Source organism: Oncorhynchus nerka, linkage group LG3 (genome assembly GCF_034236695.1).
Source record: "Oncorhynchus nerka isolate Pitt River linkage group LG3, Oner_Uvic_2.0, whole genome shotgun sequence".
In the NCBI taxonomy this organism is placed as follows: Eukaryota; Metazoa; Chordata; class Actinopteri; order Salmoniformes; family Salmonidae; genus Oncorhynchus; species Oncorhynchus nerka.
The window spans coordinates 66,855,874-66,881,214 of NC_088398.1; the positions used below are offsets into that span (position 1 = coordinate 66,855,874).

General features: G+C 43.8%; 1 protein-coding gene across 1 annotated transcript in view; it reads right to left on the minus strand.

The window, feature by feature from the left end:
- LOC115127523 (NALCN channel auxiliary factor 1) overlaps positions 1-14,394 on the minus strand; it is a 254,172-nt gene extending 239,778 nt beyond the window's left edge. Inside the window, exon 1 of the mRNA XM_065014898.1 lies at positions 13,595-14,394. Coding sequence (XP_064870970.1) covers positions 13,595-14,332 — 738 coding nt within the window. The 5' untranslated portion in view covers positions 14,333-14,394. The remainder of the gene's footprint in view (positions 1-13,594) is intronic.
- Positions 14,395-25,341: the final 10,947 nt, after the last annotated feature.

Genomic DNA, 25,341 nt, shown 5'->3' on the forward strand with positions numbered 1-25,341 from the left:
GATGGAGAGAATGAGATGGTGGGCCGCATGGATGGAGGAATGGAGAAATAGAGTGAATGAGATGGCGGGCCGCATGGATGGAGGAATGGAGAGATGGAGTGAATGAGATGGTGGGCCGCATGGATGGAGGAATGGAGAGATAGAGTGAATGAGATGGCGGGCCGCATGGATGGAGGAATGGAGAGATGGAGTGAATGAGATGGCGGCCGCATGGATGGAGGAATGGAGAGATGGAGTGAATGAGATGGCGGGCCGCATGGATGGAGGAATGGAGAGATGGAGTGAATGAGATGGCGGCCGCATGGATGGAGGAATGGAGAGATGGAGTGAATGAGATGGTGGGCCGCATGGATGGAGGAATGGAGAGATGGAGGGATGAAACGGGGTGCAATAGGCCCTATGAGGACAGGCCTGTAAAATGACCTTAACCCAGATCAGTCTATCACTCCCCGACAGGAAGAGAGCAACACCAGCAGATTTCTTAAGCAAGCGACAGATGAGGACAGGGGGATGAGGAGAGAGAGGAGATCAACATGTTGAGACAGACAGAACCCGTGAGACAGGGTCATCTGAGAAGAGGAGAACTATGGTGCAAATTAAATTACACCGGAAGAGACATACAGGTCTGGAACTGCAGGAAACATTGGGCTCTGTCTGTGTCTGTCTGTGTCTGTGTGTGTGTGTGTGTGTGTGTGTGTGTGTGTGTGTGTGTGTGTGTGTGTGTGTGTGTGTGTGTGTGTGTGTGTGTGTGTGCGTGCGTGCGTGCATGCGTGCGTGCGTGTGTGTGTGTGTGCTATTTGTAATGCACACACACATACACATTGGCACAGATGCATAGACACTATCTGATATGTGGTGAGCCAGGTTCACACAGAGTTCGAAGGTCGTATTGTCGACACATGGACAGGATGGAGAGAGAGAGAAAGAGTGGGCAGGAGAAAGCATGGTTTAATGTGAAGTAGTAAAACACAGACACACTAACATGCTGTAGTGTGTGTGTTTGTTGTGCCACATAGAGCACCCAGCAGAACACAGAAGAAGCCCTTTGACACCTGATACCTGCTAGCTGCCAGTGTGTGTGTGAGGGAGAGGATTAGTGGTCAGAGTAACAACACTCTCTCATTGGCTCTCCTGATGCAGGTCCTGTAGGCCTGTTCAATCTCTCTATTCCTGATCTCTCTCTCTCTCTCTCTCTCTCTCTTCCTACTCTCTTCCTGTTCTCTCTCTCTTCCTGCTTTCTCTCTCTCTCTTCCTGCTTTCTCTCTCTCTCTTCCTGTTCTCTCTCTCTTCCTGCTCTCACTCTTCCTGCTTTCTCTCTGTCTCTTCCTGCTTTCTCTCTTCCTGCTTTCTCTCTCTTCCTGCTTTCTCTCTCTCTTCTTTCTCTCTCATCTTTCTCTCTCTATGTTCCTGCTCTCTCTCTCTTCCTGTTCTCTCTCTCTTAATGCTCTCTCTCTTCCTGCTCTCACTCTTCCTGCTTTCTCTCTCTCTTCCTGCTTTCTCTCTTCCTGCTTTCTCTCACTTCCTGCTTATTCTCTCTTCCTGCTTTCTCTCTGCTTTCTTCTTTCTCTCTCTATGTTCCTGCTCTCTCTCTCTTCCTGCTCTCTTTTCCTGCTTTCTCTCTCCCTTCCTGCTCTCTCTCTTCCTGCTTTCTCTCTCTCTTCCTGCTCTCTCTCTCTTACTGCTCTGTCTCTCTCGTCCTGCTCTCTCTCTTCCTGCTCTGTCTCTCTCGTCCTGCTCTCTCTCGTCCTGCTCTCTCTCTTCCTACTCTCTTCCTGTTCTCTCTCTCTTCCTGCTTTCTCTCTCTCTCTTCCTGCTTTCTCTCTCTCTCTTCCTGCTCTCTCTCTCTTACTGCTCTGTCTCTCTCGTCCTGCTCTCTCTCTTCCTGCTCTGTCTCTCTCGTCCTGCTCTCTCTCTTCCTGCTCTGTCTCTCTCGTCCTGCTCTCTCTCTTCCTGCTCTGTCTCTCTCGTCCTGCTCTCTCTCTTCCTACTCTCTTCCTGTTCTCTCTCTCTTCCTGCTTTCTCTCTCTCTCTTCCTGCTTTCTCTCTCTCTCTTCCTGTTCTCTCTCTCTTCCTGCTCTCTCTCTTCCTGCTCTCAATCTTCCTGCTTTCTCTCTCTCTTCCTGCTCTCTTTTCCTGCTTTCTCTCTCCCTTCCTGCTCTCTCTCTTCCTGCTTTCTCTCTCTCTTCCTGCTCTCCCTCTCTTCCTGCTCTGTCTCTCTCGTCCTGCTCTCTCTCTTCCTGCTCTGTCTCTCTCTTCCTGCTTTCTCTCTCTCTTCCTGCTTTCTCTCTCTCTCTCTCTCTCTCTCTTCCTACTCTCTTCCTGTTCTCTCTCTCTTCCTGCTTTCTCTCTCTCTCTCTTCCTGCTTTCTCTCTCTCTCTTCCTGTTCTCTCTCTCTTCCTGCTCTCTCTCTTCCTGCTCTCACTCTTCCTGCTCTTCTCTCTTCCTGCTTTCTCTCTTCCTGCTTTCTCTCTTCCTGCTTATTTCTCTTCCTCTTTCTCTCTTCCTGCTTTCTCTCTCTTCCTGCTTTCTCTCTTCCTGCTTTCTCTCTTCCTGCTTTCTCTCTCTCTTTCTCTCTCTATGTTCCTGCTCTCTCTCTCTTCCTGCTCTCTTTTCCTGCTTTCTCTCTCCCTTCCTGCTCTCTCTCTTCCTGCTTTCTCTCTCTCTTCCTGCTCTCTCTCTCACTGCTCTGTCTCTCTCGTCCTGCTCTCTCTCTTCCTGCTCTGTCTCTCTCGTCCTGCTCTCTCTCTTCCTACTCTGTCTCTCTCGTCCTGCTCTCTCTCTTCCTGCTTTCTCTCTCTCTTCCTAATTTCTCTCTCTCTCTCTCTCTCTCTTCCTGTTCTCTCTCTCTTAATGCTCTCTCTCTTCCTGCTCTCACTCTTCCTGCTTTCTCTCTCTCTTCCTGCTTTCTCTCTTCCTGCTTTCTCTCACTTCCTGCTTATTCTCTCTTCCTGCTTTCTCTATTCCTGCTTTCTCTCTCTTCCTGCTTTCTCTCTTCCTGCTTTCTCTCTCTTCTTTCTCTCTCTATGTTCCTGCTCTCTCTCTCTTCCTGCTCTCTTTTCCTGCTTTCTCTCTCCCTTCCTGCTCTCTCTCTTCCTGCTTTCTCTCTCTCTTCCTGCTCTCTCTCTCTTACTGCTCTGTCTCTCTCGTCCTGCTCTCTCTCTTCCTGCTCTGTCTCTCTCGTCCTGCTCTGTCTCTCTCGTCCTGCTCTCTCTCTTCCTGCTCTGTCTCTCTCTTCCTGCTCTCTTTTCCTGCTTTCTCTCTCCCTTCCTGCTCTCTCTCTTCCTGCTTTCTCTCTCTCTTCCTGCTCTCTCTCTCTTACTGCTCTGTCTCTCTCGTCCTGCTCTCTCTCTTCCTGCTCTGTCTCTCTCGTCCTGCTCTCTCTCTTCCTGCTCTGTCTCTCTCATCCTGCTCTCTCTCTTCCTGCTTTCTCTCTCTTCCTGCTTTCTCTCTCTCTCTCTCTCTCTCTCTCTCTCTCTCTCTCTCTCTCTCTCTCTCTCTCTCCTACTCTCTTCCTGTTCTCTCTCTCTTCCTGCTATCTCTCTCTCACTCTTCCTGCTTTCTCTCTCTCTCTTCCTGTTCTCTCTCTCTTCCTGCTCTCTCTCTTCCTGCTCTCACTCTTCCTGCTTTCTCTCTCTCTTCCTGCTTTCTCTCTCTCTTCCTGCTTTCTCTCTCTTCCTGCTTATTCTCTCTTCCTGCTTTCTCTCTTCCTGCTTTCTCTCTCTCTTCCTGCTTTCTCTCTTCCTGCTTTCTCTCTCTTCTTTCTCTCTCTATGTTCCTGCTCTCTCTCTCTCTCTTCCTGCTCTCTTTTCCTGCTTTCTCTCTCCCTTCCTGCTCTCTCTCTTCCTGCTTTCTCTCTCTCTTCCTGCTCTCTCTCTCTTACTGCTCTGTCTCTCTCGTCCTGCTCTCTCTCTTCCTGCTCTGTCTCTCTCGTCCTGCTCTCTCTCTTCCTGCTCTGTCTCTCTCGTCCTGCTCTCTCTCTTCCTACTCTGTCTCTCTCTTCCTGCTTTCTCTCTCTCTTCCTGCTTTCTCTCTCTCTCTCTCTCTCTCTCTCTCTTCCTACTCTCTTCCTGTTCTCTCTCTCTTCCTGCTTTCTCTCTCTCTCTTCCTGCTTTCTCTCTCTCTCTTCCTGTTCTCTCTCTCTTCCTGCTCTCTCTCTTCCTGCTCTCAATCTTCCTGCTTTCTCTCTCTCTTCCTGCTCTCTTTTCCTGCTTTCTCTCTCCCTTCCTGCTTTCTCTCTCTCTTCCTGCTCTCCCTCTCTTCCTGCTCTGTCTCTCTCGTCCTGCTCTCTCTCTTCCTGCTCTGTCTCTCTCGTCCTGCTCTCTCTCTTCCTGCTTTCTCTCTCTCTTCCTGCTTTCTCTCTCTCTCTCTCTCTCTCTCTCTCTCTTCCTACTCTCTTCCTGTTCTCTCTCTCTTCCTGCTTTCTCTCTCTCTCTCTTCCTGCTTTCTCTCTCTCTCTTCCTATTCTCTCTCTCTTCCTGCTCTCTCTTTTCCTGCTCTCACTCTTCCTGCTTTCTCTCTCTCTTCCTGCTTTCTCTCTTCCTGCTTTCTCTCTCTTCCTGCTTATTCTCTCTTCCTGCTTTCTCTCTTCCTGCTTTCTCTCTCTTCCTGCTTTCTCTCTCTTCCTGCTTTCTCTCTTCCTGCTTTCTCTCTTCCTGCTTTCTCTCTCTTCCTGCTTTCTCTCTTCCTGCTTTCTCTCTTCCTGCTTTCTCTCTCCCTTCCTGCTCTCTCTCTTCCTGCTTTCTCTCTCTCTTCCTGCTCTGTCTCTCTCGTCCTGCTCTCTCTCTTCCTGCTTTCTCTCTCTCTTCCTGCTTTCTCTCTCTCTTCCTGCTTTCTCTCTCTCTTCCTGCTCTGTCTCTCTCGTCCTGCTCTCTCTCTTCCTGCTTTCTCTCTCTTCCTGCTTTCTCTCTCTCTTCCTGCTGTCTCTCTCGTCCTGCTCTCTCTCTTCCTGCTTTCTCTCTCTTCCTGCTTTCTCTCTCTCTTCCTGCTTTCTCTCTCTCTTCCTGCCTTCTCTCTCTCTTCCTGCTTTCTCTCTCCCTTCCTGCTCTCTCTCTTCCTGCTTTCTCTCTCTCTTCCTGCTCTGTCTCTCTCGTCCTGCTCTCTCTCTTCCTGCTTTCTCTCTCTCTTCCTGCTTTCTCTCTCTCTTCCTGCTCTCTCTCTCTTCCTGCTTTCTCTCTCTCTTCCTGCTCTGTCTCTCTTCCTGCTTTCTCTCTCTCTTCCTTCTTTCTCTCTTCCTGCTCTCTCTCTTCCTGATCTCTCTCTTCCTGCTTTCTCTCTCTCTTTCTCTCTCTCTCTCTTACTGCTATCTCTCGTCCTGCTCTTTCTTCCTGCTCTTTATCTCTTTCTTTCACACACTTTCTCACTCTCTCACTATAAACTATATTCAATAAGCTATAGGAGGGACATTGACCGATACATTAACTACCCCTAACCTCAGCTGTTTACATTCCACTGTCCTTTTCCCTCCTCTATTCTTACCCATACCAGAGACTGCTCAGGGCAGGGGTCTTGGAAAGAGAAAGCGATGACCCAGCTTAAGAGTTGTCTAGGCAGTGACAGTACGTGATTCAGGCCTAGAGTACTGTGCTTGTCTAAAGGTCACACTAACACAGGAGTCCATTAGCAATTCAGATGTGGCTAAGAGGGTAAGAGGCTGGTCCCAGTGCCTGCTGCCTGCCTGGCCCTTACTGCATTATAGGGGAGTATAGCGGCAGCTAGCATGCTCAACACTGATTAGGTGACGGAAAGGTGAGGATAATGTTATGTACACTACCGTTCAAAGGTTTGGGGTCACTTAGAAATGTCCTTGTTTTTGAAAGAAGAGCTAGTTTTTTTCCATTAAAATAACATCAAATTGATTAGAAAAACAGTGGAGACATTGTTAATGTTGTAAATGACTATTGTAGTTGGAAACAGCTGCTTTTTAATGGAATATCTACATAGGCTTACAGAGGCCCATTATCAGCAACCACCACTCCTGTGGTCCAATGGCACGTTGTGTTAGCTAATTCAAGTTCATCATTTTAAATGGCTAATTGATCATTAGAAAACACTTTTACAATTATGTTAGCACAGCTGAAAACTGTTGTACTGATTAAAGAAGCAATAAAACTGGCCTTCTTTAGACTAGTTAAGTATCTGGAGCATCAGCATTTGTGGGTTTGATTACAGACTCAAAATGGCTAGACCTTTCTTCTGAAACTTGTCAGTCTATTCTTTTTCTGAGAAATTGCCAAGAAACTGAAGATCTAATACAACCCTGTGTACTACTCCCTTCACAGAACAGTGCAAACTGTCTCTAACCAGAATAGAAAGAGGAGTGGGAGGCCCCGGTGCACAACTGAGCAAGAGGACAAGTACATTAGAGTGTCTAGTTTGAGAAACAGATGCCTCACAAGTCCTCAACTGGCAGCTTCATTAATTAGGGCTAGGGTCATTTTTTCAGAATTTCCACCCAGAAGCCAGGATATGCATATAATTGGTATCATTGGATAGAAAACACTTTGAAGTTTGTATAAACGTTAAAATAATGTTTGAGAATATAACACATTTGATATGGTAGCCAAAATTCCAAAGATAAATCACCAGAATTATTATTATTTTTAGATCCCATCCTCTTTCAATGGAAAGCTATGGATCCTATGCAATTCCAGCTCCCAGATTGTAATTCCTATGGCTTCCACTAGATGTCAACAGTCTTTGTTCAAGGTTTCAGGCTTGTTTCTTCCAAAATGAGGAAGAATTTTGAGTTTTGGTACCGGGAGTCACAGTCGGAAATCAGTCTGTGGGCGCGCACTTGCTAATTTTACTTATCTATTGAACATACTTCTTTTCGTATGAAATATTATAGATTATTTTCATTTTAGGGTACCTGAGTATTAAAAAGAAATGTAGTTTGACTTGTTTTAATGAAGTTTAGCAGTAGCTTTTCGGACTCCTTTGTCTGCATGTTGAACGAGTGGATTACTGAAATCGTTGGCGCCAACTAAACAGACTTTTTGGGATATAAAGAAGGATTTTATCATACAAAATGCCCATGCACATTGTAGCTGGGACCCTTTGGATTGCAAACAGAGGAAGATTTTCAAAAAGACAGTGATTATTTAATCGCTATATGTGATTTTCTAAAGCCTGTGCTGATTGAAAAATATGTTGAAGTGGGGTGCAGTCCTCAAACAATCGCATGGTATGCTTTTGCTGTACAGCCTATTGTAAATTGGACAATGCAGTTAGAGTAACAAGAATTTAAGCTTTTAACCAATATAAGAGACTTGTATGTTCATAAATGTTTAATATTACGATTATTTATTTGAATAGCACGCCCTCCAATTTCACCTGATGTTGTCGACAGGTGTCCCTGACGGGCCGCCTTTAAATACACACACACACACACACACACACACACACACACACTCACACACACACACACACACACACACACACACACACTCTCTCTCTCCCTTTCTCTCTTCACACTCATTCCATCCCTGCATCCCTAGCATATCTGTCAATCAAAGTCAACTCCATTTCTACTGCTGACAGACAATCACACAGGCCATTGAGCTCATTTACACAGACCTCATATCCTGTTCCTGTTCAGACTGACATGAGACTGACTGAGGTTTTACTGGCCTGTCAAGAAGAAAACAGGGTATACAGTAGAGCAGGGCTCTCCAACCCTGTTCCTGGAGATCTACCGTCCTGTAGGTTTTCACTCCAACCCTGTTCCTGGAGATCTACCTGTCCTGTAGGTTTTCACTCCAACCCTGTTCCTGGAGATCTACCGTCCTGTAGGTTTTCACTCCAACCCTGTTCCTGGAGATCTACTGTCCTGTAGGTTTTCACTCCAACCCTGTTCCTGGAGATCTACCGTCCTGTAGGTTTTCACTCCAACCCTGTTCCTGGAGATCTACCGTCCTGTAGGTTTTCACTCCAACCCTGTTCCTGGAGATCTACCGTCCTGTAGGTTTTCACTCCAACCCTGTTCCTGGAGATCTACCGTCCTGTAGGTTTTCACTCCAACCGAATCTACCACACCTGATTCTAATAATTAGCTGGTTGACAAACTGAACTAAGTTAGTTACAACTGGGGTTGGTGCGAAAACCAACAGGATCATAGTTCTCCAGGAGCAGGGTTGGAGACCACTGATATGGAGGGTGACTCAACCATCATCATCATCATCATCATCATCATCATCACCATCATTATCACCATCATTATCGTCATCATTATCATTATCACCATCATGATCACCATCATGATCACCATCATTATCATCATCACCATCATGATCACTATCATTATCATCATTATGCCCTGAATATATTCTACCATGCCCAGAAACCTGCTCCTCTTATTCTCTGTCCCCAACGCTCTAGGCGACCAGTTTTGATAGCCCTTAGCCGCACCCTCATACTACTCCTTCTCTGTTCCGCGGGTGATGTGGAGGCAAACCCGGGCCCTGCATGTCCCCAGGCACCCTCATTTGTTCCGACCTTGAATATGTGGACACCTATAAGTACCTAGGTGTCTGGCTAGACTGCAAACTCTCCTTCCAGACCCATATCAAACATCTCCAATCGAAAATCAAATCAAGAGTCAGCTTTCTATTCCGCAACAAAGCCTCCTTCACTCACGCTGCCAAGCTTACCCTAGTAAAACTGACTATCCTACCGATCCTCGACATCGGCGATGTCATCTACAAAATGGCTTCCAACACTCTTCTCAGCAAACAGGATGCAGTTTATCACAGTGCCATCCGTTTTGTCACTAAAGCACCTTATACTACCCACCACTGCGACTTGTATGCTCTAGTCGGCTGGCCCTCGCTACATATTCGTCGCCAGACCCACTGGCTCCAGGTCATCTACAAGGCCATGCTAGGCAAAGCTCCGCCTTATCTCAGCTCACTGGTCACGATGGCAACACCCATCCGTAGCACGCGCTCCAGCAGGTGTATCTCATTGAGCATCCCCAAAGCCAACACCTCATTCGGCCGCCTTTCGTTCCAGTACTCTGCTGCCTGTGACTGGAACGATTTGCAAAAATCGCTGAAGTTGGAGACTTTTATCTCCCTCACCAACTTCAAACATCAGCTATCTGAGCAGCTAACCGATCGCTGCAGCTGTACATAATCTATTGGTAAATAGCCCACCCATTTTCACCTACCTCATCCCCACAGTTTTTATTTATTTACCTTTCTGCTCTTTTGCACACAAATATCTCTACCTGTACATGATCATCTGATCATTTATCACTCCAGTGTTAATCTGCAATATTGTAATTATTCGCCTACCTCCTCATGCCTTTTGCACACATTGTATATAGACTCCCCTTTTTTTTCTCTACTGTGTTATTGACTTGTTAATTGTTTACTCCATGTGTAACTCTGTGTTGTCTGTTCACTCTGCTATGCTTTATCTTGGCCAGGTCGCAGTTGCAAATGAGAACCTGTTCTCAACTAGCCTACCTGGTTAAATAAAGGTGAAATAAAAAAAATATATTTTTTTTTAAATATCGCCATCGACATCATTATTACCATCATGATCACCATCATTATCATCATCACCATCATTATCACCATCCTTATTATCATCATCCTCACCATCATTACCATCATCAGCATCATTATCGCCATCATTATTATCATCATTATCACCATCATTATCGCCATCATCATCATCACCATCATTATCATCATTATTATCATCATCACCATCATTAGCCTCCTCATTATCATTATAATCATCAACAACCATTCTCACCATCATCACTATCATCACCATTATCATTATCACCACCAATACATCTCTGCTAGTCTTTTTAAGAAACATTTGTGTGATGAAAATGACAAACAACTTGTATAATCTATTTACATACACTCCCACCAGACACGCCACTATGGGTTTCTTCACTGTACCCAAACCAAAAACAGATGTAATGCTTAGATCAGTTATGTAGAGCCATGACATTGTGGAATGCTCTGACAGCAGAGATTACTCAAGCAAAAAAAGTTTAGCTCTAAAAAACAGATCAAAAACAACACATATTGTATCACAGTGCCTCTCCTCTTTCTAAAGAACTAATTTACCTATATATAAGAATATGAATATGTACTGAATATATAAATATGAATATGTACTGTATGTATGAATATGTACTGAATATAAGAATATGAATATGTACTGTATATATAAATATGAATATGTACTGTATGTATGAATAGTGTGTAAATAGTATTTGTGTTGTCTCTTAGTGTCTTTCCAATAGCAATATAAAACAATGCATTATGTTTGTTTTTGTATTATCGTATTTTTCAATTGTTTTATGTACTGTCCTTGCCTATAACTGTTCTGTACTTTGTCATTTATTTGTACATTGTATGTAGATCTCAGGAAGAGTAGATGCTGCATGTGCAGTAGCTAATGGGGATCCTAATGAATTAAACTAAACCATTGTCATAATCATCAGAAAAACATACTTAATGGTAGGCATAGATGCTGTTGCAAACTTAAGGTGATTCAATAACATACACAGACAGGAAAATTGTGAAATTACTCTTGCCTATATGAATACAAGTGTTACTGTGATACAAAGATAGATCCTGGGGGAAGACAAAGTGGAACACAGGATGTATTTGGGACATAAACGTTTGGTTTCAGTTGGATTATTACAAAATAATCACAGTTTTCGTTTTTAGAATTATATATATATATTTTTTCCCAATGAACGCATTATGTGGGTTGAATGCTGTAACAACACAAAATAAAGTCCCATGATGGTAGTGACTTCCCATTACTGCTTAGCACTTATTAACCATCATTTATTGACATTACTTTACTTTAATCAAATATTTGCTTTATTTGAAGACTTTATTATTTAATTCCAATGCATCTCTATAGAGCTGCTGCCTATGCTGTCTGACAAAATCACTATTGTGCAATGGATTATGGTTATTGTATGTTATCATGTTATCAAATGTTCTAAGCTATGTAGAATATTGGCCTGTTGAAAACTACAACTCCCTACTATGTCACACAGTTTGGGCTTAATCTGATTTATCTCTACAGAAATTTATAAGAGATGAACAGCTAGTCATCTGATCATACTGGAATGAGAGATACTCCCTCATTCAACTGATCGTACTGGAATGAGAGATACTCCCTCATTCATCTGATCATACTGGAATGAGAGATACTCCCTCATTCATCTGATCGTACTGGAATGAGAGATACTCCCTCATTCATCTGATCGTACTGGAATGAGAGATACTCCCTCATTCATCTGATCATACTGGAATGAGAGATACTCCCTCATTCATCTGATCGTACTGGAATGAGAGATACTCCCTCATTCATCTGATCATACTGGAATGAGAGATGCTCCCTCATTCATCTGATCGTACTGGAATGAGAGATACTCCCTCATTCATCTGATCGTACTGGAATGAGAGATACTCCCTCATTCAGCTGATCATACTGGAATGAGAGATACTCCCTCATTCATCTGATCATACTGGAATGAGAGATACTCCCTCATTCATCTGATCATACTGGAATGAGAGATACTCCGTCATTCATCTGATCGTACTGGAATGAGAGATACTCCCTCATTCAGCTGATCATACTGGAATGAGAGATACTCCGTCATTCATCTGATCATACTGGAATGAGAGATACTCCTCATTCATCTGATCATACTGGAATGAGAGATACTCCGTCATTCATCTGATCGTACTGGAATGAGAGATACTCCCTCATTCATCTGATCGTACTGGAATGAGAGATACTCCCTCATTCATCTGATCATACTGGAATGAGAGATACTCCCTCATTCATCTGCTCATACTGGAATGAGAGATACTCCCTCATTCATCTGATCGTACTGGAATGAGAGATACTCCCTCATTCAGCTGATCATACTGGAATGAGAGATACTCCCTCATTCAGCTGATCATACTGGAATGAGAGATACTCCCTCATTCATCTGATCGTACTGGAATGAGAGATACTCTCTCATTCAGCTGATCATACTGGAATGAGAGATATGAACCAGGAGCACGCATGTGATATTGATTTCAATGCGCCATTTCCTGAGTAATGCCACGCTAAACTTTATCACAACATTGACTAAAAGAGAAGTGTGGCCAGTTTATATTCAGGAAGACAGTTGCTGCTTATTTCGGGAGGTTTTTAACCAAAGAGTGGCCTGGTGTGGTTCTATATGGCGTGGTTCTATATATTTCAGCACCATTCAGACACACAGCTGGGCCAGATCCCACCACACAGCGAGAGAGTGAGTGAGAGAGAGAGATCCCTAACCTGTGTAGCATTGCTGCTTTCTGTGCCACACTTGATCGAGCACAACTATGACTACACATAACATTTGGGGCTACAATACGTTGTCAATGACACCTACAATTAAATGCGTGTGTGCGTGCTTGCGTGCATGTGTGTGTGTGTGAGAGAGATGGATACTGTCATCTATTTCACAATGGTCCATTATTAGCAAATCTTGGTCGTTTCAGTTACGCAATACAACTTTACACAATCTGGACTCTCCCCTCAGAGAGACCTGTTTGTTGAAGTGTGTTGACCCACCGAGGCAGCAGTGCACTGCTCTGTGCAACAGAGAGAAGTGTCATTGGAACAACAACAAACCGGGAACAATGGAAAAGCCTTCCGGTAGATTAGGTGCAGAAATCAGTGGTGCGCTTTTAATGTTATTGAAATGCTATCACCTCCGAGCCCTGGCTGCACTAAGCACTAGGCCTTTTCCTCTCCTCTGATAGCCTTCAACACGGTAACAAATTATCTCCACACCACACTCTACTGAGGCCTGGATGTTTCAAAACAGTGGAGAAGATACGTACCTATAGGCCAATACATCCTCCTAACTAGGTTTGCAAAATTACAGGAACTTTCAATAAATTCCCAGGTTTTCTCGAAATCCCAGGTAGAGGATTCCAGGAATAAGGAGGAAATCCAGAATCCTCCAACCAGAATAAAAATAAAAAGGGAGTTTATTGAAAATTCATGGAATTTTGCAACCCTACCCTTAACACACACACAGAAAGAGAGAGAGTGTGTGTGTGTGTGTGTGTGTGTGTGTGTGTGTGTGTGTGTGTGTGTGTGTGTGTGTGTGTGTGTGTGTGTGTGTGAGAGAGAGAGAGAGAGAGAGAGAGAGAGAGAGCTCAACATCTGATACTTTCGGAACCATGGAGAGTACCCCTCTCTTTCTTTCTCTCTCTCTCTCGCTCTCTCTAGGCCATCCCACACACAACAACCATTACAAATTAACTCCTGCATCAAAATAATCCACAAGTGCTCATCCACTCGTTCGTGCTTGCACAAAGATAAACATTACACTCCCGCATACAGTGTAGGGAAGACAAGTGGGGTCTCACAAGTCTCACAAACTCTTTGAAAGGCTAGAGGCAAGTTTTTGGGAATAAAAATATATACATTCCCACATGGAGATTGATATCGGTTACCATGACGACTTGGAATCCATCCAACCCCGTATAAGTGTGTTGAGGCGGGAAAAAAGACAATAGCTAGTGCTATAAATGATATTTGCAATCCATTCACATCCTACCTTGCATTCTTCCATACATGTCCTGACCGAGTATTCATCCGTCTCATATTTCTCAACCAGCAGCTCAAACTCCTGGTAGTCCTCCTGAGCTTGCCGGTCAAAGCGCTGGTAAGCGCGAACACACTTGCTGCATCCCAGCGTGTCTCCCTCAGCCACATCCAGGCTGCAGTTTATATTGTCCGGACTCGTAAACCCGCTAAACAAATCCAAAAGGGAGTAGGAATTACAAAAAGAAAGATACAAATCGCTCAGATTCACGACCGCCGAATGCATACCCTCCTCCCCGCCCCCGGAGAGGCCAAGGCACACCGGCTCTGCGTCCGTGAAAGTGAAGCAGTCTTTAGACAGGCTGTCCGGGTGACATATGTCCAGTTGCCATAGAGGTTTGGTAGAATTCCCTATAAAAATAACATCTAGCTCTCTGATTATGCGGCTGTGGGGGGAACGGGAGTCAGAGGAGGGAATGTGGTGGTGGTGAGTCGAGTTTAGGTACTCGGCCATGACTGTAAAGGCGAGCTGCTTATCCTGCCACTTGTCTCGGGTTCGTGTCAGTTTGGCCTCGGCGCAGAACCACAAGTGATCAGAGAGCAGGACCGTGATGAAGAGAAGAGAGGCCAGCGACAGGCGCCATCTCTGGGCCCGCTCCGACTCGGTAAATGGCTTCTCGTTCTCTCGGGGTGCAAACCAGATTTTTAAGCCGTCATCTTGCTGCGGACACATCCAAGCACCCCTGGTCATATTTTAGGAAAAGCGCAGCTCTGGCCGACTCCACCGCGGGGGCTCCTCTGCCACTATACTCATTGACTTGGGGAGATGGACTCGGGTTATTTCTCCTCGGTAGCGGTGGGCTGCCGTTCCTCCTTCGGTCCTGGGCGCTCCCCTCTCCCGCCCGACCCCGTCGGTGTGCTATTCCGATCCAATTAGAGCGCCCGCACAGATTAAGCCTTGCGCTGCCGCATCCCGGTTCTCCATGGCTCTCCGGGGGGAAACCGCGTTCTCTGTAACCGCATGCCTCGCGCCCCGCTCCCTCTCTTCTGCTCTCTGGGGTTGTGCTCGCGCGCAGAGAGAGACCAGCTGTTTCGAGCCTCTTGATGTTGGTGCCGGTGCTACTGTTGTTTCCCCGGATTCAGTTATGATAAATCAAAAGCCTTTTGATTGTACGCCAGATGATCTTGCCAGTCCGTTTCTGGGCAGAATCCCTTGGATATTTTCTCCCGATGGCCACAGTCATCTTGGACCTGGGTAAAGTTGCCACCATGTTCGTCTTAAAACACTTTTTGGGGGAGCTGGGTCAGTTTGCGTCATCTCCATGGCTGCAAAAGCTGCAATCGTTGCGCAGTGGCGGAGCAGCCTACTTATTACACACACAGATAGATACATGCAGACGGTTAATGGTACTAGCCCACCGCTATGGACCCCAGGACACGCACATGAATGAAATGTGAGGTCTGATACCTGTTACCAGTTGGGTTGCAAAACATATTGGCTGCATAGTCAGCACTGTTGCCACTGATGCAGTTCAGAGATTAGGAAGAAATAGAGCAGAAACACGTACATTGTACAATATTTCTCTTAAGAGTTCACTTCATTTAACAAAACATTTATGGTGCAAGATCCCCCAAAAATGATGTGCCACTTTATTTCAATGCCATGAATGACAGCAGCCAGCCAGGTTGCTCAAGATTCACATTGAAAATTGACATATATCCATGTCCTGAGGATGTCGGGAGATGCCTTCAAAACCCTCAAAAACACTAGGGGAAACGGTAAGCGCTATTAGGATCAAGTACACTGTAAAGCAGCATTCCCAAACTAGGGACGCCTGATATGAAAATTCGGTAGCAGGAGAATTCATTAATTAATAAAAAAATTGAGGCTACATTATAATTTCGTCTTTGTGTCCAAAATCATGTAATGTGGTTAACTTTCAAAATCTAAATGAAAAATATTCAGATCTAAAAGAAAAATTCAACCAGACAGCACCCCGAGATCACGGGAAAAGGCGCACCTGACCGCTGCACTTGAGTCATTCCCACAGTGAATGGCTAGGCGCCGTACGCTGTCAAACCACACGCTAATGCAGAGACTTTGATATTACCGGCCGCAATTGATATGGTGAAAACAATGTGTTGGGAGGCAGAAGCACAGAAACTCACATCAATACCTTTGTCACATGACACTGTTCAACTAAGAATTTATGCTACTGCTAGCAATCAACAGGAACTGAATGACTTAAAACTCCCCACCTTATGCTCTCCAAATGTACTTTAGCTGTGAGGGCCAAGATGCCCATGCATTGACTTTTGTTGCTATTCAACGGCACAGGGGATATGTGGTGTGTGACTACATTGAAGATAGGCAGATTTCATGGGATAAAATGGTGGGGTTTTACACAGATGGGGTTTAATCTATGGCGGGATGGTTCTACACTCTAGTTATGAATATGTCTGCCTCTGCCATATGGACGCATTGTATGATGCACAGAGAGCAACTGGCGGAAAAAGAGCTGAGCAAAGAACTCTGGGAAATATACTGCAGAAGGTACCTTATATTGCAAACTACATTAAACCTCATCCACTGCGTGCACCTGTTCACAAAACTATGTGGAGACATGGTATCAGAGCATGACGATGTTCTGTTTCACAGGCTTGCTGCTTTTTGAGGGGGAGTGTTGGAAAGACTTTTCGCATTGAGAGAGGAACTGTTATCATTCACAATGAATGTACTTTCTCTGTAATATAAAGAGCATGTGTCTCCTTGCCTATGTAAAGGACAGATTTGTGAAACTGAACGCAAGCATGCAGGGGAGGTACAAAAAAATTCTGCAGATTAGAGACCAAATCAGTGGATTCAGACGAAATAATTCTTATTGGAGAGTTTTTCAAAAGCGAATCCTGCTCCTTCCCTCGGCTGTGCATGTTTCTAACAGAAAACAACATCAGTAAGTGTCCCACACTTGACTTCCATAGCCCCAAATAATGTGTTTTACAGCATTAATGCTGTAGATTGCACTGCATTGTGGGTAAAATGCTGAAGATTGCTGCTTTTAACTGCCTACTGTAGATTCAAATGATCAGTTTTAGGTGCCAACCTGATGCTCAGACTATTTTATTAAATATCTTCTTGAAGTGGCTGTGAAGTGAAGTATTATTTTCAACAGCTGCTGGGCAGGTTTCTTGACTTGTTTATAAGTATCTTTATCACTAGCCAACATTGAATTACTGCATGTTTTCTAAGATAACCTAGCTGGCTAACAATTGGAAGCTAGCTAGCTAGTTAGCTAGCTCAAGTTGGCACGAGCCATTTCGGTCTGCTCACATTTGCTTGTAAAAATCGTACTAATGAAACATTGAAAAACATCACCCAGAGAACGCAGTGCCACTAGGCAATTGTAGTTTATTCACACTCAGCCTACACAACAAATAACAAAAATTGGTAGTCATCGTGATACGGTCTACTAAATGGTAACCGTGATATTGTCTACTGAATGATAGTCATCTAGATGTAAACGTGATATAGTCTACTGAATGGTAGTCATCTAGATGTCACCATGATATAGTCTACTGAATGGTAGTCATCTCCAGTAGATGTCACTGTGATATAGTCTATTAAATGATAGTCATCTAGATGTCACCGTGATATAGTCTATTAAATGGTAGTCATCTAGATGTCACCGTGATATAGTCTACTGAATTGTAGTCATCTAGATGTCACCGTGATATATTCTACTGAATGGTAGTCTTCTAGATGTCACCGTGATATAGTCTACTAAATGGTGGTCATCTAGATGTCACTGTGGTATAGTCTACTAAATGGTAGTCATCTAGATGTCACCGTGATATAGTCTACTGAATGGTAGTTATTTAGATGTCACCGTGATATAGTCTACTGAATGGTAGTCATCTAGATGTCACCGTGATATAGTCTACTAAATGGTAGTCATCTAGATGTCACTGTGGTATAGTCTACTGAATGGTAGTCATCTAGATGTCACCGTGATATCGTCTCCTGAATGGTAGTCATCTACAGTAGATGTCACTGTGATATAGTCTACTGAATGGTTGTCATCTAGATGTCACCGTGATATAGTCTACTGAATGGTAGTCATCTATAGTAGATGTCACCGTGATGTAGTCTACTGAATGGTAGTCATCTAGATGTCACTGTGATATAGTCTACTGAATGGTAGTCATCTAGATGTCACCGTGATATAGTCTACTGAATGGTAGTCATCTAGATGTCACTGTGATATAGTCTACTGAATGGTAGTCATCTAGATGTCACCGTGATATCGTCTCCTGAATGGTAGTCATCTACAGTAGATGTCACTGTGATATAGTCTACTGAATGGTTGTCATCTAGATGTCACCGTGATATAGTCTACTGAATGGTAGTCATCTATAGTAGATGTCACCGTGATGTAGTCTACTGAATGGTAGTCATCTAGATGTCACTGTTATATAGTCTACTGAATGGTAGTCATCTTCAGTAGATGTCACTGTGATATAGTCTACTAAATGGTAGTTATTTTGATATCACCGTGATATTGTCTACTGAATGGTAGTCATCTAGATGTCACCATGATATAGTCTACTGAATGGTAGTCATCTAGATGTCACCGTGATATAGTCTACTGAATGGTAGTCATCTAGATGTCACTGTGATATAGTCTACTGAATGGTAGTCATCTAGATGTCACCGTGATATCGTCTCCTGAATGGTAGTCATCTACAGTAGATGTCACTGTGATATAGTCTACTGAATGGTTGTCATCTAGATGTCACCGTGATATAGTCTACTGAATGGTAGTCATCTATAGTAGATGTCACCGTGATGTAGTCTACTGAATGGTAGTCATCTAGATGTCACTGTTATATAGTCTACTGAATGGTAGTCATCTTCAGTAGATGTCACTGTGATATAGTCTACTAAATGGTAGTTATTTTGATGTCACCGTGATATTGTCTACTGAATGGTAGTCATCTAGATGTCACCATGATATTGTCCACTAAATGGTAGTCATCTAGATGTCACCGTGATATAGTCTACTAAATGGTAGAAATCTAGATGTCACTGTGATATAGTCTACTAAATGGTAGTCATCTAGATGTCACTGTGGTATAGTCTACTAAATGGTAGTCATCTAGATGTCACTGTGATATAGTCTACTGAATGGTAGTCATCTAGATGTCACTGTGATATTGTCTACTAAATGGTAGTAATCTAGATGTCACAGTGATATTGTCTACTGAATGGTAGTCATCTAGATGTCACCGTGATATAGTCTACTGAATGGTAGTCATCTAGATGTCTCCTTTATATAGTCTACTGAATGGTAGTCATCTAGATGTCACCGTGATATAGTCTACTGAATGGTAGTCATCTACAGTAGATGCCACCGTGATATAGTCTACTGAATGGTAGTCATCTACAGTAGATGTCACTGTGATGTAGTCTACTGAATGGTAGTCATCTAGATGTCACTGTGATATAGTCTACTGAATGGTAGTCATCTAGATGTCACCGTGATATAGTCTACTGAATGGTAGTCATCTAGATGTCACCATGATATAGTCTACTGAATGGTAGTCATCTAGATGTCACAGTGATATAGTCTACTGAATGGTAGTCATCTAGATGTCACTGTGATATAGTCTACTGAATGGTAGTCATCTAGATGTCACCGTGATGTAGTCTACTAAATGGTAGTCATCTAGATGTCACTGTTATATAGTCTACTGAATGGTAGTCATCTCCAGTAGATGTCACTGTGATATAGTCTACTAAATGGTAGTTATTTTGATGTCACCGTGATATTGTCTAATGAATGGTAGTCATCTAGATGTCACCGTGATATTGTCCACTAAATGGTAGTCATCTAGATGTCACCGTGATATAGTCTACTAAATGGTAGTCATCTAGATGTCACTGTGATATAGTCTACTAAATGGTAGTCATCTAGATGTCACTGTGGTATAGTCTACTAAATGGTCGTCATCTAGATGTCACTGTGATATAGTCTACTGAATGGTTGTCATCTAGATGTCACCGTGATATAGTCTACTGAATGGTAGTCATCTAGATGTCACCGTGATGTAGTCTACTGAATGGTAGTCATCTATAGTACATGTCACCGTGATGTAGTCTACTGAATGGTAGTCATCTAGATGTCACTGTTATATAGTCTACTGAATGGTAGTCATCTTCAGTAGATGTCACTGTGATATAGTCTACTAAATGGTAGTTATTTTGATGTCACCGTGATATTGTCTAATGAATGGTAGTCATCTAGATGTCACCGTGATATTGTCCACTAAATGGTAGTCATCTAGATGTCACCGTGATATAGTCTACTAAATGGTAGTCATCTAGATGTCACTGTGATATAGTCTACTAAATGGTAGTCATCTAGATGTCACTGTGGTATAGTCTACTGAATGGTTGTCATCTAGATGTCACCGTGATATAGTCTACTGAATGGTAGTCATCTATAGTAGATGTCACCGTGATGTAGTCTACTGAATGGTAGTCATCTAGATGTCACTGTGATATAGTCTACTGGATGGTAGTTATCTATAGTAGATGTCACCGTGATGTAGTCTACTGAATGGTAGTCATCTAGAGTAGATGTCACCATAATGTAGTCTATTGAATGGTAATCATCTAGATGTCACTGTGATATAGTCTACTGAATGGTTGTCATCTAGATGTCACTGTGATATAGTCTACTGAATGGTAGTCATCTAGAGTAGATGTCACCGTGATATAGTCTACTGAATGGTAGTCATCTAGATGTCACCGTGTTATTGTCTACTGAATGGTAGTCATCTAGATGTCACCGTTATGTAGTCTACTGAATGGTAGTCATCTAGATGTCACCGTGATATTGTCTACTGAATGGTACTCATATAGATATCTCCTTGATATAGTCTACTGAATGGTAGTCATCTAGATGTCTCCTTGATATAGTCTACTGAATGGTAGTCATCTAGATGTCGCCATGATATAGTCTACTGAATGGTAGTCATCTAGATGTCTCCTTGATATAGTCTACTGAATGGTAGTCATCTAGATGTCGCCGTGATATTGTCTACTAAATGGTAGTCATCTAGATGTCTCCTTGATATAGTCTACTGAATGGTAGTCATCTAGATGTCACCGTGATATAGTCTACTGAATGGTAGTCATCTACAGTAGATGCCACCGTGATATAGTCTACTGAATGGTAGTCATCTACAGTAGATGTCACTGTGATGTAGTCTACTGAATGGTAGTCATCTAGATGTCACTGTGATATAGTCTACTGAATGGTAGTCATCTAGATGTCACCGTGATATAGTCTACTGAATGGTAGTCATCTAGATGTCACTGTGATATAGTCTACTGAATGGTAGTCATCTAGATGTCACCGTGATATAGTCTACTGAATTGTAGTCATCTAGATGTCACTGTGATATAGTCTACTGAATGGTAGTCATCTAGATGTCACCGTGATATCGTCTCCTGAATGGTAGTCATCTACAGTAGATGTCACTGTGATATAGTCTACTGAATGGTTGTCATCTAGATGTCACCGTGATATAGTCTACTGAATGGTAGTCATCTATAGTAGATGTCACCGTGATGTAGTCTACTGAATGGTAGTCATCTAGATGTCACTGTGATATAGTCTACTGAATGGTAGTCATCTAGATGTCACTGTGATGTAGTCTACTGAATGGTAGTCATCTATAGTAGATGTCACTGTGATGTAGTCTACTGAATGGTAGTCATCTAGATGTCACTGTGATATAGTCTACTGAATGGTAGTCATCTAGATGTCACCGTGATGTAGTCTACTTAATGGTTGTCATCTAGATGTCACCGTGATATAGTCTACTGAATGGTAGTCATCTAGATGTCACTGTGATATAGTCTACTGAATGGTAGTTATCTATAGTAGATGTCACTGTGATGTAGTCTACTGAATGGTAGTCATCTAGATGTCACTGTGATGTAGTCTACTGAATGGTAGTCATCTAGATGTCACTGTGATATAGTCTACTGAATGGTAGTTATCTATAGTAGATGTCACCGTGATGTAGTCTACTAAATGGTAGTCATCTAGATGTCACTGTTATATAGTCTACTGAATGGTAGTCATCTCCATTAGATGTCACTGTGATATAGTCTACTTAATGGTAGTTATTTTGATGTCACCGTGATATTGTCTACTGAATGGTAGTCATCTAGATGTCACCGTGATATTGTCCACTAAATGGTAGTCATCTAGATGTCACCGTGATATAGTCTACTAAATGGTAGTCATCTAGATGTCACTGTGATATAGTCTACTAAATGGTAGTCGTCTAGATGTCACTGTGGTATAGTCTACTAAATGGTAGTCATCTAGATGTCACCGTGATATAGTCTACTGAATGGTAGTCATCTAGATGTCACTGTGATATTGTCTACTAAATGGTAGTAATCTAGATGTCACCGTGATATTGTCTACTGAATGGTAGTCATCTAGATGTCACTGTGATATTGTCTACTAAATGGTAGTCATCTAGATGTCTCCTTGATATAGTCTACTGAATGGTAGTCATCTAGATGTCTCCTTGATATAGTCTACTGAATGGTAGTCATCTAGATGTCGCCGTGATATAGTCTACTGAATGGTAGTCATCTAGATGTCTCCTTTATATAGTCTACTGAATGGTAGTCATCTAGATGTCACTGTGATATTGTCTACTAAATGGTAGTAATCTAGATGTCACCGTGATATTGTCTACTGAATGGTAGTCATCTAGATGTCACTGTGATATTGTCTACTAAATGGTAGTCATCTAGATGTCTCCTTGATATAGTCTACTGAATGGTAGTCATCTAGATGTCTCCTTGATATAGTCTACTGAATGGTAGTCATCTAGATGTCGCCGTGATATAGTCTACTGAATGGTAGTCATCTAGATGTCTCCTTTATATAGTCTACTGAATGGTAGTCATCTAGATGTCACCGTGATATAGTCTACTGAATGGTAGTCATCTACAGTAGATGTCACTGTGATATAGTCTACTGAATGGTAGTCATCTAGATGTCACCGTGATATAGTCTACTGAATGGTAGTCATCTAGATGTCACTGTGATATAGTCTATTGAATGGTAGTCATCTACAGTAGATGTCACCGTGATATAGTCTACTGAATGGTAGTCATCTAGATGTCACTGTGATATAGTCTACTGAATGGTAGTCATCTAGATGTCACCGTGATATCGTCTCCTGAATGGTAGTCATCTACAGTAGATGTCACTGTGATATAGTCTACTGAATGGTTGTCATGTAGATGTCACCGTGGTATAGTCTACTGAATGGTAGTCATCTATAGTAGATGTCACCGTGATATAGTCTACTAAATGGTAGTTATTTTGATGTCACCGTGATATTGTCTACTGAATGGTAGTCATCTAGATGTCACCGTGATATTGTCCACTAAATGGTAGTCATCTAGATGTCACCGTGATATAGTCTACTAAATGGTAGTCATCTAGATGTCACTGTGATATAGTCTACTAAATGGTAGTCATCTGTCACGGTTCATGAATCCACTGCCCCCTTTTCCTTTTTCTCTCTCTCTCTCTCTCTCTCTCTCTCTCTCTCTCTCTCTCTCTCTCTCTCTCTCCCGTGTTTGTGTGGGCGTGGTTCCCAATCTCGGCCTGATTGTCTGCGCCAGCTGGAATCACTTATCTTCCCTTTATATGTTCTGTAACCAGTGTTTCTTGTTGTCAGATCGTTGTTACTTCCCTGAGGTTGTGTCGTGTGTCCGTGCTCATCTCTCGCCGCCCTTGTGTGGATTATCTGCTGTGCTCCTTCCTACCCATCCGGACACTCTCCCCTGGGTTTCTCAGCACGCTCACATAGGAGGATGCGCCCTAGTCCCTGGGTCGGATTCCGTCTGAGTACAGTCTGTCTGTCCTGTTGCTGCTGTAACCTGTATTCATTAAACCATCGTTGCTTGTATCTTGCATCCGCCTCTGTATTGTTACAGAACGATCTGACCAGACCATGGATGCAGCGAGTTCAACGAGTCTGACCGAATTCATTTCCCGTAGTATCACGAGAATGGATCAACAAGAGGAGAACATCTCCAGCACAGGTCGGGAAGTACAAGCCATTGCGACGCAGGTATCCCAGCTGACCCAACAATTACAACATCTGAGGGGTCTCGCTGCGCCACCTACACCGGCAGTTCAACCCGCCCCGCCAGAGCCGGATTCCCAGCTGGAGCCACGGCTACCGACACCGACACCAGAGGGTTATTCAGGTGATCCTGACTATTGCAGAGCTTTTCTTACGAGATGTTCCATGCATTTCTCGTTGCAGCCACGGACCTTCAACCGTGAACAGTCTAAGGTAGCATTCGTACTCACACTGCTATCAGGCAAAGCGGCTCTTTGGGGAACGGCGGTGTGGGCGAACCAGGACCCATGCTGCACCTCTTTCCAGACACTCTCCGAGGAGATGAGAAGGGTCTTCGATCGGGCCGTGGCGGGTAGGGAGGCGGCCAGACTACTCGCTGACCTTCGCCAAGGAGACCGTTCAGTATCGGAATACTCCATCCAGTTCCGCACTCTGGCCGCAGAGTGTCAGTGGAACGAGGAGGCGCAGTGGGACATGTTCCTGCATGGGCTGGAGGACCGGATCCAGAAGGAGATTTATGTTCTGGACCTTCCCAGGAGTTTAAATGGACTAGTGGAACTAGCCTTGAGGGTCGACGCTCGTCTGAGTCGTGTTGGCCGCCGAGCATGCCCTAACAGACCGTATAACGACTCGGAGGGCTGGCATGCCAGCGGCGGGAACACGGCCAGTTCAGCCTCCGCTCACGAACCCATGCAGCTGGGGAGAGCTCGCCTCTCCCGGGAAGAGAGGGAGAGGCGGAGATCCCAAGGACTCTGTCTCTACTGTGGTAGAGCGGGCCACTTTATCCACTCCTGCCCGGTAAAAGATTAGGCCCGGTAGTAAGCATGAGGCTACTATCGGGTGGTGTCACCACAGAGAAGACCTCATCATCTACTCTCCTCCCGGTAAGACTAAGATGGGCCAACCACACGCACGACACCCAAGCCTTACTGGACTCAGGAGCAGAGGGTAATTTCATGGACTTCAAGTTCGCTCACAAACTCCAGATTCCTATCACCTCACTCACGCACAAGATATCCGTCAACGCTCTCAATGGTCAAGAACTACCCAACATTTCTCACACCACTGAACCTATCACACTCATCACTTCTGGCAATCACACTGAGACACTATCATTTCTACTCATGGACTCACCCCTTGCACCATTAGTTCTCGGCCACCCTTGGTTCACCCAACACAACCCCAGAGTTGACTGGGGTCATAACTCTATATCCATGTGGAGTAACAAATGTCTTGAGTCCTGTTTAGTGTCTGCTTGTTCGTCTGTGTCTGATTCTGTGTTTCTAGAGGAGGCAGTGGATTTGTCTAACGTGCCCGTTGAATACCTCGACCTGAAGGAGGTGTTCAGTAAGTCCCGTGCTGCTTCTCTTCCTCCGCATCGTCCCTATGACTGTGCAATAGAATTATTGCCAGGTGAGTCTCCGCCTAAAGGCAAGTTATATTCTCTCTCTGTTCCTGAGAGGGAGGCTATGGAGAGATACATCTCTGGTTCTCTGGCATCTGGATTCATTCGTCCTTCCTCTTCTCCAGCGGGGGCGGGGTTCTTCTTTGTGGAGAAGAAGGACG